The sequence below is a fragment of the Lissotriton vulgaris genome, chromosome 7, assembly GCF_964263255.1.
Source record: "Lissotriton vulgaris chromosome 7, aLisVul1.2, whole genome shotgun sequence".
NCBI lineage: Eukaryota > Metazoa > Chordata > Amphibia > Caudata > Salamandridae > Lissotriton > Lissotriton vulgaris.
Genome location: NC_141695.1, coordinates 774095302 through 774113133, shown reverse-complemented (window position 1 = coordinate 774113133; position 17832 = coordinate 774095302). Strand labels below are relative to the sequence as shown.

Here is a 17832-nt window from a genome sequence, read left to right as displayed (position 1 = left end):
CCTTATGCCAGCCCAGGGCTGATGGGTGTACCATTCTGGTGCGTCATAAAACAGAAAGAAAGACTACTTTTTGACAATAATGCCTGCCTTTTATAATCGCATCAGACCCTTTCAGGAAAGTACAGAAACACAAGAAAAGTTCCCTGCCACTGCCAACTTTTTGCCCCTTTTTTTGATCCCCAAAGGAATCGTTTACATCCACATGAAAAACATATAGATGAAGTATCGCTCCCATCTGTCTCCCTGCGCACTATACATTCAATGAAAATGAGTGGTGCGCACATTCGCGCAACAGCGAGCGATCTGTTTTCAATTATCTCACCCGTGTCTGGGCACGATAATTGAAATCAGATGTGGCCTGTGCGGATAACAGACACCAATAGGCCATGGGCGGAGCAAAGGTGGGACATGCACCCGCCTTTGCCCAATGGAGTGCTGTCTTTATTTGAAACGGTACAAAAGGGGGTGGTGATGGACGGAACATCTGAATCAATCAAACACTCACACCCAGTCAAAAGATCTGGGTTTAATCCATCACCGTTCTTTAGCCCAGTCTGCCACCCAAGTTCAGACATGGCTATATGCAAATCAGTCTGACCCTGTGCCTCATGGGAACAGTCCAGCCCGAACTGCCAAGCCATGTCTTCCCTGGACCGGAAACAAGCTTCCGAGGACCGGTTTCTGGCATTCCAGCCGTCTTCAGCCCGGCTTGCTTAAAATCCAGTGGCAAAGTGAGCAAGGGATCTAAAAACCGGGAGCACTCCATTGTTTTCAATGGAGCTCCCAAAATTCAAATGTTCTAATTCGTTTTAGCATATGAAGAGGTCTTTGAATTGATGTTTTATTGACAGTAATTATACTATCTTTTAATATGTACATATTAGTATATACATTACATATTACTTTATATAACGCATGCACCTTGTGATATTTTTTATTGTATGTTATTTGTGTCAGTTGTGCTTTGTACAGTTTGTTGCATTATTACTGATCGATCGTCACACACTCATGTTGGGTACGAGGAGGGTATTCTTTATGACATCAGGTCCATAAGTTCTACCGGTAGATCTTTAGCATAGTCCAATAACAACGTAGACTGTTTTCTAGGTTTTTGTCATTGGCCTATGCTTGATTCAAAATCTCTGCTGAACTTCTTTTTCCTCCTGTCCTCCCATGCGTTGATGCACTTTGCGGCTATTATAACAATATATATGTGTGATACTGAATGCTTTTTTTGATCTATGTACAGCTTTTGAAAGTTTTTAATCGAAATAAAGTATCTTGAAAGAGAGAGAGAACCAGATTCAGAATCCACCGGGGCATGACGGATTGCAGGGGGGGGAAACATGTGCTGCAAGCCTTCAAGAAACCTAAACACGAAAAGGTGACTTAAATAACATAGTCTTGCACCTCCTCCAGATGGAGATACCATTTGTGCTCCGCTAGGCACCTTAGGCTGAGTTTGTCTGCCCTGTCGTTTAGAGACTCTGCCATGTGTTGAACCACCAGGGAAATGCCCTAGTGTTCCAGCCATGTCCAGAGACTCATATCATCTTGACACATATCACAAGATTCTCCCTGAGCACTTCACAGTAAAAGAATATTTTTCTTATTTAGAGTATACAATTTAGTTGTAACATCAAAGTCCAAATACAGAGATTATGACCTGCTGATTGTTCTTGTCGAGATAATATCCACTCGATTAGTTTCCTGAAGTGAAAAGACACTGAGGCTCAAAAGTTCAATCCTGGTAATATATCCAAACGATATTTATTGATTATTCTCCAAATGAAATTTATTATTTGCAGCCCATGCATCATTGACTTCCTCAGGGCCCTAGAATTAATCCATGTGCCATATTAATACATATGGTCACTGGTAGAATAAAGGAAACCTACGTTTATTAACGAATATGCTACTTACCAGTATGCATCTGTTCTTGGCATGTAGGGCTGCTGACATTCATATCTGTGCATTGATTGCCGTTTAGTGTTGGGTCCGGATGATTGCACATTGTTGTCCTGGAAGAGTCTTCGAAGTATCACGAGATAGGTGGCTCCTCCCTTGGACTACAGTGCGCATGGGCATCCTCTCCATCCTCAGATTGTTTTTCGCCATTGTGGCAGAGATGGAGTGCAATACAGTGAGCGATGTCCATGCTAGATAGTAATTCTGAATGCTACAGCTGCTACAGGCGCCGGGGAGGAGGGTGGGCGATATGAATGTCAGCAGCCCTACATGCCAAGAACAGATGCATACTGGTAAGTAGCATGTTCGGTTCGAGGCATGTGGGCTGCTGAATTCATATCTGTGCATAGATTACATAGCAGTCCCCCCTGTTAGCGGCGGCTGCCCGTGCCAGCTGCAGCAGTCTGAAAAAGAGTTTTGAGAACAGCCTGTCCTACAGCTGCCTGCTGTTTAGAATGCACATCTACGCAGTAGTGTTTCGTAAATGTATGTGTAGTGGACCAAGTGGCTGCCTTACATATCTCTTCTAAAGGAATATTCCCCAGGAAAGCCATGGACGCTCCTAACTTACGTGTGGAGCGTGCTCGTGGTGGAATGGTTAGTGTGCGTTTAGCCTTGGCATAGCAAATCTGTATATATTTAACGATCCACCTGGCTATCCCTGCTTTGGAAATGGGGTTGCCTTTGTGTTGTGGAGAAAAGGCAACGAAAAGCTGTTTTGTTTTTCTGAAATCCTTCATTCTGTCTATATAGTACATTAGAGCCCTTTTGACATCCAACGTGTGTAGGGATCTCTCTGCAACATTTTCCGGATTGGGAAAGAAAACTGGCAGTTCTATGGTCTGGTTCATGTGGAACTGAGAAATCACTTTAGGCATAAATGTAGGGTTGGTGCGTAATACCACCCTATTTGCGTGGACCTGGATGAATGGCTCTTGGATGGTGAGTGCCTGGAGTTCACTAACTCTCCTCAGTGAGGTAATGGCCACTAGGAAATCAACTTTCCAAGTCAGAAATTGAAGCTCACAAGAGTGTAGAGGTTCAAAAGGTGGTCCCATTAGCCTGGTGAGGACTACATTCAGGTTCCAGACTGGTGACGGTGGGTGTCTGGGAGGGATCACTCTTTTAAGTCCCCCCAGAAAAGCTTTAATGGCAGGCACTCTGAATAAGGAGAGGTGCTGCCTGTTCTGAAGATAGGCTGCTATGGTGGATAAATGTATGCGAATGGAACTGTACGCTAGATTACATCTGTATAAATGCAACAAATAACAGATGATGTTTTGAATAGATGCATCCAGTGGGTTAATGTAATTGTTGGTACAATATATGACAAACCTTTTCCATTTAGCCGCATAGCATGCTCTGGTTGTGGGCCGTCTTGCCTCCTTGATGATATTCATACATTCCGGCGGCAAGTTGAGGTAGCCAAATTCTAGGACTTCAGGAGCCAGATCGCCGGGTTGAGCTGTTGCGGATCTGGATGCTTAATGTCTCCATGGCTCTGCGTCAAAAGCCTGGGTGTGAGGCGTAGCCGTTGATGCGGTACCACGGATAGTTCCAGAAACGTGGTGTACCATGGTTGGCGTGCCCACATTGGAGCAACCAGGATGAGGGTCATCGAGTGTTGCTGTAGTTTGCGTGCCACCAGCGGTATCAAAGGTGCTGGGGGAAAAGCGTACGCAAATTTGCATGGCCAGTTCATCCATATCGCATTGCCTTGCGACTGTGGGTGTGGGAACCTGCTTGCGAAGCTTTGGCATTTTGCGTTTTCCCTTGTGGCGAACAGGTCTATCTGTGGATGACCCCATTGCTGGAAGTACGGTTGGAGTACTGATGGATGTATCTCCCACTCGTGCATCTGGTGGCTGTGCCTGCTGAGCAGGTCCGCCATCTGGTTGTCCTTGCCCGGGAGGTGTTCCGCCATGAGGAACATGTTCCTCTGAATGGCCCACTTCCACATGCTCTGAGCCAGGTGAGACAACTGTGGAGAGTGTGTTCCTCCCTGCTTCTGTATGTAGTACATGGCAGTCATGTTGTCCGTCCGGATAAACCCGACTTTGTTGCACAGATGTACCTTGAAAGCTTTCATCGCCATGAAGATTGCCATCAGCTCTAGAAGGTTGATGGGCATCTTCTGCTGTGTCGCCCATAGTCCCTGCACTAAGTAATGGAGTACATGAGCTCCCCATCCCTGGAGAGACGCGTCCGTTGTCAGTATTATCTGTGGTACAGGCTCTTGGAACGGTCGGCCCTTGCAAAGGTTTTGTGGATTCCACCAATGCAGAGAGTTGTATGCCCGACCGCTCACCAACACTAGGTCTTTCAACTGCCCTTGAGCCTGGTTACATTGACGTGTCAAGCACTCCTGAAGCGGGCGCATATGTAGTCTCGCGTGCGGGACTATGAAGATATAGGAGGCCATCATGCCTATCAACTGCATGAACACTCGCGCCTGAAGCGAGCGTTGAGGTCTGAATTTTTGTATCAGCAATTGCATGCTGTTTATCCTCACTGAATTTGGCTGAGCTGTGGCTGCCAGAGTGTCTATCGTCGCACCCAGGTACTGCCGTACGTGGGTGGGTTGAAGATGTGACTTTGGGTAATTCAGTGAGAATCCCAGATCGTGAAGGAGGTGAATGGTGTGGGACATGTGGCTGGCACACAGCTGGGCTGACTTTGCTTGAATAAACCAGTCGTCCAGATAAGGGTAAACATGTATGTGCTGTCTCCTGAGGTGTGCCGCCACTGTCGCCAGACACTTGGTGAATACTCTAGGTGCCGTCGTCACTCCGAAGGGGAGGACTTTGAACTGGTAGTGTTGATCCTGAATGGTGAACCTGAGATACTTTCTGTGTGAAGGGTGTATGGGTATGTGGAAGTACACATCTTTGAGATCCAGTGTTGCGAGGAAATCTCCCTGACTTAAAAGCGGTAGGACTTGCTGTAAGGTGAGCATGTGAAAATGCTCCGACAGAATGTATTGGTTCAGAGGTCTTAGGTCGAGTATGGGCCTGAGAGACCCGTCCTTTTTTTGGAATTAAGAAGTACAGAGAGTACACCCCCGACCCTTGTTCCGCTAGAGGCACGAGTTCTATGGCTCCTTTTTGCAGCATACTGACGACCTCTTGCTGCAATAAGTGGAAGTGCTCTGCGGACATAGGACGGTGTCTTGGAGGTATGTTGGTGGAGTGGCAGTAAGTTCTAGACAATACCCGTACTGTACAATATCTCTTACCCACCTGTCTGTGGTGATGGATTTCCATACAGACAGGAACTGTTGTAGTCTCCCCCCGACAGGTGTTAGATGGTCGGGGGGCAGTGACCAGGCATCACTGTTTGGTATTGGCAGAGGATCTGGAGTTGTTGTTTCCTCTTCCTTCTCCTACCTCGCCGCCAAGACATGGAACTCCCTCCCGACCCACCTCCGCCTGACCCAGGACCACCTCGCCTTCAGGAAGCAACTCAAGACCTGGCTGTTCGAGCAGTAGCGGACCCCCCCTCTCCTAGCGCCTTGAGACCCTCTGGGTGAGTAGTGCGCTATATAAATGCTTTGATTGATTGATTGATTGATTCCTCTGCCCTTGATGTTATTTCCTCTATATCCACCTCTGAGATTTTTATTGTAGGTGGATTATGCACCTCCCTTGTTATACTGCGTTTGTTGTGTGTTTTGGCCCCTTGACGGTCCTCTGTTATTGGATCGACGAAAGGAACCACCCCGAAACTGCTGCGACTGCAGAGCCCCCATGGTTTTTGCAGTTTCCGTGTCCTTTTTTATCTTTTCTAGGGTGGCATCAACTTCTGGGCCAAACAAGAAGTCAGTGTTAACTGGCTGATTAAGAATGGTGGTCTTTATTTCTGGTTTGAAACCAGATATTCTCAACCAAGCATGCCGCCTTAGCATGACGCTAGTGTTTATAGCCCTAGCTGCAGTGTCAGCTGTGTCTAGTGCACACTTGATGGAAGAGTTGGAGATCAGCTTCCCTTCCTGAATCAACAGCTCTGCTCCTTCCTTGAATTGTTCTGGGAGGTGCTGCAATAATGTCTCTAGAGTATTGTAGTGGGACCTATCATATCTGGCCAGAAGCGCCTGAGTATTAGCAATACGCCAGATGTTTGCAGCCTGTGCTGCCACTCTTTTGCCAGATGTTTCCACTATCTTTGATTCCTTATCAGGCGGAGGCGCATCTCCTGTTTGCGAGTTTGCCCTCTTTCTTGCATTGGCAACTACCATAGAGTCTAAAGGCAATTGTCCTTTAATATAGGCAGGATCCACGGGTGCCGGCCTATACTTCTTTTCTATCCTTGGGTTAACTACCCTTGCTCTAGTATTTTCTTTGAAAATGTCCTTGGCGTGTTTAAGAACACCCATGAGCATTGGTAGTGTCTTCACACTTTTTTCGGAAGTTGAGAATGTGTCCACAAGGAAGTCCACTTCCACAGTATCACTATGAAGTTCAACGTCATGATTTAACGCAGCTCTTTCAATCAGAGCGTTGAAAGCTGTAGTGTCTTCAGTCAGAGATGTTTTGACATTGTAGACCGTAGTATCAGGGTCATGTTGCGGGTCTCCTGGGTCAGCAGGGTCTGCCCATGTCTGGTTCAGATCATTACGATCAGTGTCCATCACATCGCCATCACCTTGATTATCTTCGTCACCTGCCCCTGAATCTGAGTATGTAGGGGAAAAGGATTGAGGCTCTTGCTCATATGTCTGCAAGTGTTCGACCATCACTGGCGACGCAGGTGATCCCTCTTTTTCTTTAGAGGAATCCTGAAAGACTCCATGGGCTTTTCAGGGACTATTTTCCTTTTGCAGATAGACAGTCTCCCCGGTTCCGAGTCTATGAACTGTCACGGTTCCCGTTCCTCGGTCTTATTTGTAGGCCTTTGGGTCAATGCAGGTCTTTTTATGATGCCGATGCACTGTTTCGGCTCGAACATCTTCGGCCGCACTGCCGGTGTTAAACCGTATTTTATTGGCGGCGACGTTGCGAGCGCGGTGACCAACTTGGTAGTCGTGGCTTTCTTCGGTCCAGCCGGCGAAGCCTTATCTCTGATTCTGTGAATCGACTCCGCGACGTGTAGAGCCATGACTTGGGCCTTATGCGCCGCGTCGGCATCTGACGTGGAACCGACGTTCGTCTCCGGTCCAGTCATAGATGGAGGATTGGTGCCCAGTCTCGATTCGAGCTGTGTAGCGGCTCCCTTCGGTGCTGACGTCTTCGACTCGACGACCTTCACCTTGGCCTTCGGCGCCCCGCTACTCGAGTCGAGGGCCTTCTGGAAGCTCCCTGCATCGAAGTCCCTCATCTGTTTCGTCGGCCCGAGGGCTTTGAGGCCTTGGCGCCGACTAGAGCCAGTTGCACTTTCGGTTTCGATTTCGACTGTGCTGGCTTCGGTTTCGTTTTGCTGAGATCAACCACAGTTGGTTTCGAAACCGATGGCTCAATTAAAATGTTCGAAGCCGGGCCTTTTTGCGGGGCTGTTGAACTTGAAGGTAGATCTTGGGTAAGGCCTCGTGGCGATCCCTCGACCTGAGCCGTATTGATATTTTGTCCATCGGACCCCGTATCGACGGTTGGGCCTAGCTCCTCTGAGCTATCTTCATCGGCCCCAAGGGCCTGAACGTCGTTGTCTCCTACCTCGTCGACGACTTCATAATTCTCCTCTTCTTCCAGATATTCCTCCTCATCGGCCTCCTAGTCGGATCCATGCGCGGATCCCTGCTCCGATGGTTCATCTTGGTCTGGGATCTCGACGACTTCTTCGTCTCCGGTCCCGAAGATATTATCTGGTTCCGGCGCTGGCCTCTTCGATTCCAATCGAGCCACGCGTCGGGTCCGAAGAGTCTTCTTTGATCTAAACCGGGCACAGGCCATACATTGGTCATCATTGTGGTCCGGTGACAAGCATTTGTTGCACACAGGGTGGACGTCGTTGTGTGCATATTTGACGTTACAAAGCGGACACCTTTTGAAAAGGCCTCTACTCTCCATCGTCGATGAAACTCGATGCGAGAGGTGAAGGAAGCCGTCCGATAGTCGATGTCCTGTAGATAAAATGTTATCGATACCGATCGAAACGATACCGACGCTCGCGAAAGCCTTTTGGCTTTGAGAAAAAGTTTCCTAACTTGAGCTAAGATTTGAACATCCGAACCCAATGGCGGAAAAAAACAATCTGAGGATGGAGAGGATGCCCATGCGCACTGTAGTCCAGGGGAGTAGCCACCTATCTCGTGATACTTCGAAGACTCTTCCAGGAAAACAATGTGCAATCATCCGGACCCAACACTAGGCTATCAACATCATCTATGCACAGATATGAATTCAACAGCCCACATGCCTCGAACATTCAGCTTTAAGTCAGATATTCATACTCTTCTAGTTTAGTAATTTGAAAGTCCTCAAATGGCCAGTTCAATAAATCACAGGTCGATAGAAATCGTTATCGTTATCTCCTATGTCCAAAATTGCCGTCTTTGCAAAACAATAATCCACAGTTATCCCACCGGGATTAAAACTGCTGGGACACGACGCGTGTTGAGCCGGAACACGTACTCGTGTTTCCGAGTGTTGACCCATTCTTCGCTATTACGATATTCAGCGTTACGTCTTACGGTGGGATCACTGTGGATTATTATTTTGCAAAGACGGCAATTTTGGACATAGGAGATGACGATCTGTGATTTATTGAACTGATCATTTGAGGACTTTCAAATTACTAAACAATTAGAGTATGAATATCTGACTTAAAGCTGAATTTAATAAACTTAGGTTTCCTTTATTCTATCAGTGACCATATGTATTAATATGGCACATGGATTAATTCTAGAGCCCTGAGGAAGTCAATGATGCATGGGCTGCGAAGAATAAATTTCATTTGGAGAATAATCAATAAATATCGTTTGGATATATTATCAGGATTGAACATTTGAGACCGGTGTCTTTTCACTCCAGGAAACTGATCGAGTGGATATTATCTCGACAAGAACAATCAGATGGTCATAATCCCTGTATTTGGACTTTGACGTTACAACTAACTTGTATACTCTAAATAAGAAAAAAATTATTTTACTGTGGAGTGCTCAGAGAGAATTTTGTGATTTTTGTTGTAACCCGGGTGTTTTTTGGAGTCCTGTGGGATAGATTGGGAACCTATCCTTCTCGCTTGGAAGCACCTATATATACCTGAAACATGTATAGGATTACTTTGCCTGTAATAATGCTGTGCGCCTGAATCTATACCTGGTTACCTTTGTTTTGAATTGTTCATCTTGACACATGTTCCACAACCCCATCCAACCCCGTTTATTATTGTAATACCACAAGGCGGTGGTGTTGTCAAGGAACGACAGCACCAGCCTCCCCTTGATCGAAGGAAGAAAGACTTTCACTGCCAAGCAAATTGCCTAGAGCGCCATAAGTTGCTGCAGAGCCTGGACTCTACCAAATAACAGAGTCCTCTGATCTCCACCCCACAGTTGTCTCTGGTTAGGGAAGGGAGAGGTGTTTTCCACAGGCCCAATCATAGTTCATCAGCCACTGCTGCAGACCTTTCACAGTTCCCTCTGAAATCTGGACCATGTCAGAGCTTCCTGCAGTGCTTCTGCAGGTCTGTAACCGCACTTGAGGACAAAGTGAATGAGCCAGATACTTGCATTCAGGGCTTACCTGTTGCCACCACAGACACAAATTTAGATCCAAAGTGGCCATCAGGTGAGAGCCGGCAGAAGTTTGGGTGCTTATTTTGCAAATATCCTGCAGTGATGCACTCTTCAGCACTGAGAAAATAGGCATCCTGGAAGAAAGAAAGGAATAATAAATGTAAGAAGCATTCAGATTAATAGATCACCACTGATCTTTAAGGAATACTGATCATACTAATCTGACTCAAAAAGTTAACATGTGGAATGTAATGGAAAATGCTACTTACCAATATGCATTCGTTCTTGGCATGTAGAGCGGAAGAGTTGCACACTGTGCATAGATCGCCACCTAGTGTTGGGCCTGGATGTTTGCAGTTTGTTTTTGTCCTGAAAAGTTCTTTGGAAGTCACGAGATGGGTGACTCCTCCTCTGGACCATACTGCGCATGGCAGCGCCATTAGGGAAAGGATGACGTTTTGCAAGAAAAGGAAGGATGTCTGTGTAAACTGTATCTAATTAAGATAATACTGGAACAGACAAGGGTAGCCGGGGAGGCAGGTGGGCGTGTGCAACTCTGCAGCTCTACATGCCAAGAACAGATGCATACTGGTAAGTAGCATTTTCCATTCTAGGCATATGAGCTGCAGATTGCACACTGTGCATAGATTGTATAGCAGTACCCACCGTTAGCGGCGACCACCCCCATCTGTTGCAGTAGTTTGAAATAATGTTTTGAGAACAGCCTGGCCCACATTAACTTGTTTCTTGGTTAGCACATCTACACAATAGTGTTTTGTGAATGTGTGCGTGTAGACCATATAGCTGCTCTGCAGATGTCATCTGGGGGAATGTTGCCTAAAAATGCCATTGAAGCCCCTATTTTTCTTGTAGAATGGGCTTTAGGAGGAACAGATAACGTTTGTTTAGCTTTGTGGTAACAAATGTGTATGCATTTGATAATCCATCTAGCTATCCCAGATTTTGATATGGGATTACCCTTGTGTGGTGGTGAGAAAGACACAAAAAGTTGTTTGGTTTTACGAAACGGTTGTGTTCTCTCAATGTAGTATAGCAATGCTCTTTTGACATCTAGGGTATGAAGAGCTCTTCTGCTACTGTTTGTGGCTGCGAGAAGAAAACTGGCAGTTTCACAGATTGATTGAGGTGGAAGGGAGAAATTACTTTGGGTAGGAATTTTGGATTAGTACTGGGAACGACCTTATTCTGATGCATTTGCAAGAAATGTTCTTAAATGGTTAGTGCTTGTAGTTCACTAACTCTCCGTAGAGAAGTAATAGCTACTAGGAACGCAACCTTCCATGTTAAAAATTGTAGTTCACATTTACGTAAAGGTTCGAAGGGAGGTCCCATTAGCAGTGTGAGAACAATGTTTAAATTCCACACTGGTGAAGGTGGTATTCTGGGAGGAATTATTCTCTTAAGGCCTTCCATAAAGGCTTTAATAGCAGCCACTCTGAAGAGAGATAGATGCTGTCTGTTTTGAAGATATGCTGCTATGGCTGCAAGATGTAGTCTAATAGATGTGTAGGCTAAATTAAATTTTTGGAGGTGCAGTAAGTATCCTATGATGTGTTGAATAGACACGTCTAAAGGATGAACATTGTTGTTGTGACAATATATTACAAAAAGTTTCCACTTAGCTACATAGCATGCTCTAGTGGTTGGGCGTCTAGCTTTTTTTTTATAACATTCATGCAGTATGGAGGAAGGTTAAGATATCAGAATTCTAGGATTTCAGGAGCCAGATCGCAAGGTTGAGCTGAGCTTGGTCCGGGTGCCTGATCTCTCCACGGTTCTGTGTTAAAAGGCGTGGAGACAGGTATAGTTTTTGTGTGGCACTACAGACAGTTGTAGCAGTATGGTGTACCACGGCTGTCTGGCCCACGTTGGAGCAACTAGGATGAGGGTCAGAGAATGCTGCTGTAGTTTGCGTACTACTAGTGGCATGAGTGGTAGAGGTGCAAAAGCGTACGCAAATTTGTTTGACCTGTTGATCCATATCGCATTGCCTTTGGACAGTGGGTGTGGATATCTGGTGGCGAAGCTTGGGCATTTGGCGTTTTCGTGGGTGGCAAAGAGGTCAATCTGAGGTTGTCCCCACATCTGAAAGAATGGTTGAAGAACTTTCGGATGAAGTTCCCACTCGTGGATCTGTGAACTCCTGGGACATGCTGGGCTAAGTGGAATATGTTTTGAGGTATAGCCCACCGCCATATGTTCTGTGCTAGCTGATAGAGTTGCAGGGAGTGTGTTCCTCCTTGTTTCTGTATGTAATACATGGCTGTCATGTTGTCCGTGCGGACTAACACAGCTTTGTTTGATACTTGCTGTTGAAAAGCTTTCAGTGCCAGGAATATAGCTAGTAACTCCAGATAATTGATGTGGAGTAACTTTTGTCCACCTGCCTTGCGTGGTGTGTTGCAGTAGGTGGGCCCCCCAGCCGGAGAGCGATGCGTCCGCTGTCAAGATTATTTGAGGAACTGGCTCTAGGAACAGTTGTCCCTTGGAAAGGATTTTGGTGTTCCACCACTGCAGAGAGCGATGAGTCTGACCGTCTACCAACACTAGGTCTGTTAATTGACCTTGAGCCTGGTTCCATTGACGTGATAAGCACTCTTGGAGAGGACGCATTTTAAGTCTTGCATGGAGCACTATGAAAATGCAAGAGGCCATCATCCCTATAAGCTGCATAAACACTCGTACTGGTAGGGAGTGTTGTGGCTGAAACTTTGTGAGAAGAGTTTGCATGCTGGCTATCCTTATTGGAGTGGGATAAGCTAGCACTGTTGAGGTGTTTATTGAAGCACCGAGGTACTGTTGTACTTTGGATGGTTGCAGATGAGACTTGGTGTGGTTTATTGTGAACCCCAAGTTGTGGAGCTGTTGAATTGTGGCATGGGTGTGTTCTACACACAGGTTGCATGAGCTGGCTTTTATGAGCCAGTCGTCGAGGTACGGGAAGACGTGAATGTGCTGTCTTCGTAAATGTGCTGCCACTACTACTAGGGACTTGGTGAATACTCTTGGTGCTGTAGTGACTCTGAATGGGAGTACTTTGAATTGATAGTGCTGCCCGTCTATTACAAATCTGAGATACTTCCTGTGAGCTTTGTGAATGGGAATGTGGAAGAATGGGTCCTTGAGATCTAGAGTAGCAAGGAAGCCGTTTTGTAATAGGAGAGGAAGGACTTGTTGGAGTGTGACCATGTGAAAATGGTCTGACTGGATGTATATGTTTAGCGGTCTGAGGTCCAGAATAGGCCTAAGAGGGCCGTCCTTCTTTGGGATAAGAAAGTATAGGGAGGAAACCCCCTTGTTTTGTTGGTGCAGAGGAACTGGTTCTAATGCAATTTTCTTTAGCAAACATATTACTACTTGCTTTAACAGTGATAGATGTTCTTGTGACATTCGGCGCTGTTTGGGTGGTATGTTTGGGGGGGTAGATGTTAGTTCTAGCCAGTAACCTGACTGAATAATTTGTCGCACCCACCGGTCTGATGTGATGTTGATCCAGGCAGAAAGGAATTGTTTTAGTCTTACCCCCACGAGTGGAATGTTGGGGGGGAAGCGGAGGAAAGTCATTGGGTAGGGGTGGAGGCACCCCCTTTCTGGTAGCCCCTAGTGAATGTGGATTGGCTAGGAGTCTTGTAAAAAGTGGAAGGGCTTTCGGAGGAGTAGCCTCTTGCGTTGCCTCGATATGATGAGCGACGAAAAGAACATCTGGGAGCTTGCAGCTGCAAAGCTCCCATAGATTTTGCTGTGTCAGTGTCTTTTTTCATTTTCTCTAAAGACACCGACATTATGGCCAAATAAATGTTTTTCATCAAATGGCTGACTGAGTATTGAATTTTCTACCTCAGGTTTAAAACCTGAAATACGTAGCCATGCTTGTCTACGCAAAAGGGTAATAGTATTAATTTCCCTTGAGGCAGTGTCTGCACCATCTAGGGTACAACGAATTGAAGTATTAGTAATATTGTTACCTTCATTGGCCCTATTTTTATACTTGTCTGGTAGATGCTGCATTATGGACTCTAGTTCATCATAATGTGCCCTGTCGTATCTTGCCAACAACGCTTGAGTATTGGCAATTCGCCATATGTTAGCTGCCTGTGACGCCGTGCGCTTACCAGAGGCGTTAAGGAGTTTAGATTCCTTATCTGGTGGTGAGGCCTCACCTGATGTCTGTGAATTAGCACGTTTACGTGCATTGGATACTACTAAAGAATCTAATGGTGCTCGACCTCTAATGTAAACTGGGTCTGTAGGGGCAGCTTTGTAATGCGAGGGTTGAGGACCCGAGCCCTGACAGGATCTTAAAATACCTCTGTTGCGTCATGACCCATTTAAGCATTGGCAAAATGGCAGTGGACCTTTGTGTGTTATCAAAAGTGTCCAATAGGAAATCTTCCTCAACAGTATCGGTTTGTAAGTCAACCCCATGGTACTGGGCAGCTCTTTGGACAAGTAGGTTAACACCATGCGCGCTAGCGGAATTCCGCTCGCACGCTGGGATTTGCGAAAACGCACTTTACGTGACGAGCTGGGCTCGTCATCAGCGTACGAGGAGGCTACGCCATGACGAGCCCAGCTCGTCATCAGCGTGGAAGGGGTTAAAACCTATAGTATCCTCTGGTGGGGAAGGCCTGGAAGGATATACATCGTCTTGGGGGACGTAAGGCCCATCAGGGGTGTTATAATCATTCCTTGGGTTAGATGACTGAGGTCCACCCCCACCAATGTCATCAGAGTCTGTATCTAAATCATCATCTGGGTTAGTGGATGGTGTAGGCGAATGATGTGGTGGAGGAGGTGTAGGAGGAGGAACAGTATGGGTAGGTGGTGGAGAAGGGACCCTTAATGGAGAGGTTGCAATGTCTCTCTTCTTTGGGGGAGGAGGAGATGCAGGTGCCTCTACTGGTCTCTTCTTGGAGCTAAGAGCTAGTTTTCCAGTCTTAGGATCCTTTATAACAGTCTTTTGAGTAGGATCTGGAAGATCCTTCAGCGTCAAAGTTTTCAGATCCGGAGGTTTCTTCGGCACTGACTCGGTAGCTGGTCTAGAGTCTTTTGGCTTAGAAGTATGACCTTTTGAAATGTTTTTTACCGGAACGTGTTTTTTTGGTTCCAGGTATTTTTTCGGCTCCGAAGCCTGAGAGTCTGGAGCTTCAGGTGTTTTTTTACTCGGCTTCGAGTGCGGTTGCGGCATCGATGAGCCGTGCCAGTCTTCGGCACCGAGTGCTTAGGTGCAAAGCAGTGGTCGGCGTGGTTGAGGAAGATGGCTTCTTTTCGGTGTCGGTATAGGATCGGCACCGGGAATAGGCTGACTCGAGCCAGAGCCGCCTGAAGGCTTAATAGGCTTCTTTGCCGAGCCCGAAGTCAGGGCGTGGGAAGCAGTCTCTCGGTGTGCACCCGGGCCCGAAGGTGAGGGTGTGACCGAAGCCTTTTTGACGGTGTCGCGGAAGGGTTGGGGTCGACGGTCTTACTTCTGACCCGTTAAGCTGGAGTGATGTCCTCGACATCTGAGTCTTCGGCATCAGAAGAGCTGGCACTTTCTTCGGTTTGCTGATGTTCTGGCACGTCAGCGCCTTCTTCGAAGATGTCATCGGGAATCGACGCTGACGAGCGAGCCATTGTTCTTCGAGCTCGCCGGTCCCGATTCGTCTTTTTGGAGCGAAAAGAGGCACAGGCGGAACAGTCTTTGGCCTTGTGCTCCGGTGAGATGCACATTGAGGACACTTCTTGAATGACGTCCTTTCCATGAGCCAGAGAGTAAGTTCTGCGTAGGCCCGAAGGCCTTGGTCGATGACCGGAATCGAAGACTTCGAAGTGGTGAAGAATTGCATTGATGTGGAGTGCGATCGAAACAATACCGTCGACCTGCGTGAGGATTGCGCGCCAAAGGAAATTCGGTTCCAAACCGAAGCGCAGGAAACACATTCGAGCCCGATGGCGGAAAAAAACAATCTGAGGATGGAGCCGATGTCCATGCGCAGTATGGTCCAGAGGAGGAGTCACCCATTTCGTGATTTCCAAAGAACTTTTCAGCACAAAATCTGCAGCTCATATGCCTTGAACATATAGGGCCCGATGTAGGTGGCCGTTGCAGGCCATTTACCGACCGGTAACGGCCGATTTCGGCCGTTACCGACCGGTAAATGGCCAATCGGTATGTAGGGGCCTAAATCCAAGGCCACATGTAGGTAAATCTATATTTACAGAATCGGTAAAATTACCGATTCGGTAAAATACCGAATCGGTAATTTTACCGATTCTGTAAATTCCATATGTAGGTGGGACTCTTTTGAGTCCCAAAGGCCTAAACGAATCGGTATTTTACCATGAAATCCAACTTCATGGTAAAATACCGATTCCGGTGTGCATGCACATGTGTGCATGCACACCTATGTCATGTGACAGGCAGACCTGCCCTTAGGGCAGGTATGCCTGCCACATGGCACCTGTGCCTGTTTTGGGGGTGCCAGAGGGTGTCAAAGTGACACCCCCTGCACCCTTGTGAATTCTTTAATTACCGATTCGGTAAATACCGAATCGGTAATGCCTAATCATTCCTATGGGCTTCAAAGCCCATAGGAATGAATGGGCATTACCGACTCGGTATTTACCGAATCGGTAATTAAAGAATTGTTAAGGATTCGGTAACGAATCCAGATGTTGGGACCTACATACCATTTACCGATTTTGAAATACCGAATCGGTACAATTCGGTATTTTAAAATCGGTAAATGTTTTTTACCTACATCTGGCCCATAGTTCTCATTATTGCTCTAATAACCTATCAAAATCAACTATGAAGAGCATCAGAATTTTTCTTTGTGATACTCAATAGCACAGCCACACAGTACACTGAAAACATAATTACAGACACAAAATTGCACAACACACATCAGATTAGATATGCTTCAGAGGGCTAACACAACGCCTCAATAGTAATTAGTATCAGTGTATTCTTTGCGGAGCACATCAGACTGAACTGTGTACAAACAATAGCACAAACAGGCCACATAGTTGGGAGTCAATGTGTTTGCAGTAGCACTTACTACTAAATAACATACAGAATCCTACAAGACAATACAACAAATGCTAAACACTGAACAGATGCACCACTTTCATAGTTACCAATATGCCGACATCACTCGCCCACACCTGTATGCAATAGAACACTTTATACAATTCTTTAAAAAATCCAGAAAAGGAAGTAGATGGCTATCAGGGTTCTGCTGTACCTGCCAATATCTTCAGTTGATATACATAAACACAGACGCAAGCAAAATGACTCTGTTAACACCACAACTCAACCTCTGGTAACACCTCTGGTAATACCCAACAAACTTAAGACTCCTATAACTATCAACAAAAAAGATATCTTTAAAGTAAATCGTCCAGATTACATCTCACCAAGGTGAGAAGACAGACCATTTGTCACTGATAGGCTATACCAATGAAGCAGGCCCTGGTATCCCCGCTGCTGAAAAAAAACATCCTTGGATCCGGAATGTGAAAAAAATGACAGGCCTATTTCCCTACTACCTTTTCCTGCCAAAATTGTTGAATGCATGGTTAGCGTATCCCTTTCTAAACATCTGGAGCAGCATCAGTTGCTGGAGGAGGTGCAATTTGGATTTCGGGCGGCCCATGGGACCGAGACAGCCTTGGTGACCGCTATGGACGAGCTTCAAAGGCGCGCAGACAGGGGACAGGCAGTTGCCCTGATCCTGCTCGACCTGTCTGCCGCCTTTGATGCGGTTTACCACAAAATCCTATTGCGTAGATGGAGTGAGGCAGGGGTAAGAGGCTGCGCCTTGCGTTGGTTTTGATCCTTTTTGCAGGGTAGACAGCAGGCGGTGTCCCTCCCCCCTTTCCAATCCGCTTTCTCCCCTGTGCCGTATGTGGTCCCTCAAGGTTCGGCAATTAGCCCTATTTTGATCAATCTGTATCTAAAACCCTTGATTACGGATCGTTGGAGGTTTTTCATGAGTGTCTGCGGGATATGGCCGGCTGGCTACAGAACAACTCTCTTCAATTTAACGTTGCTAAGACCGAGGTGCTCTTCTGTGCATGGAGCAGGATTCCTCGCCACTTTCCTGGCGATTTCTGGCCCCCTGAAACATCGGTCACTGTCCGACCAGTTGAAACTGTATGTAACTTGAGCATTATGCTGAATAATAGACTCA

General features: G+C 46.5%; 1 protein-coding gene across 1 annotated transcript in view; it reads right to left on the bottom strand.

Annotated features, from left to right (window-relative positions):
- NPLOC4 (NPL4 homolog, ubiquitin recognition factor) overlaps positions 1 to 17832 on the bottom strand; it is a 537117-nt gene that overhangs the window by 124212 nt on the left and 395073 nt on the right. Inside the window, exon 11 of the mRNA XM_086931004.1 lies at positions 9645 to 9771. Coding sequence (XP_086787130.1) covers positions 9645 to 9771 — 127 coding nt within the window. The remainder of the gene's footprint in view (positions 1 to 9644; positions 9772 to 17832) is intronic.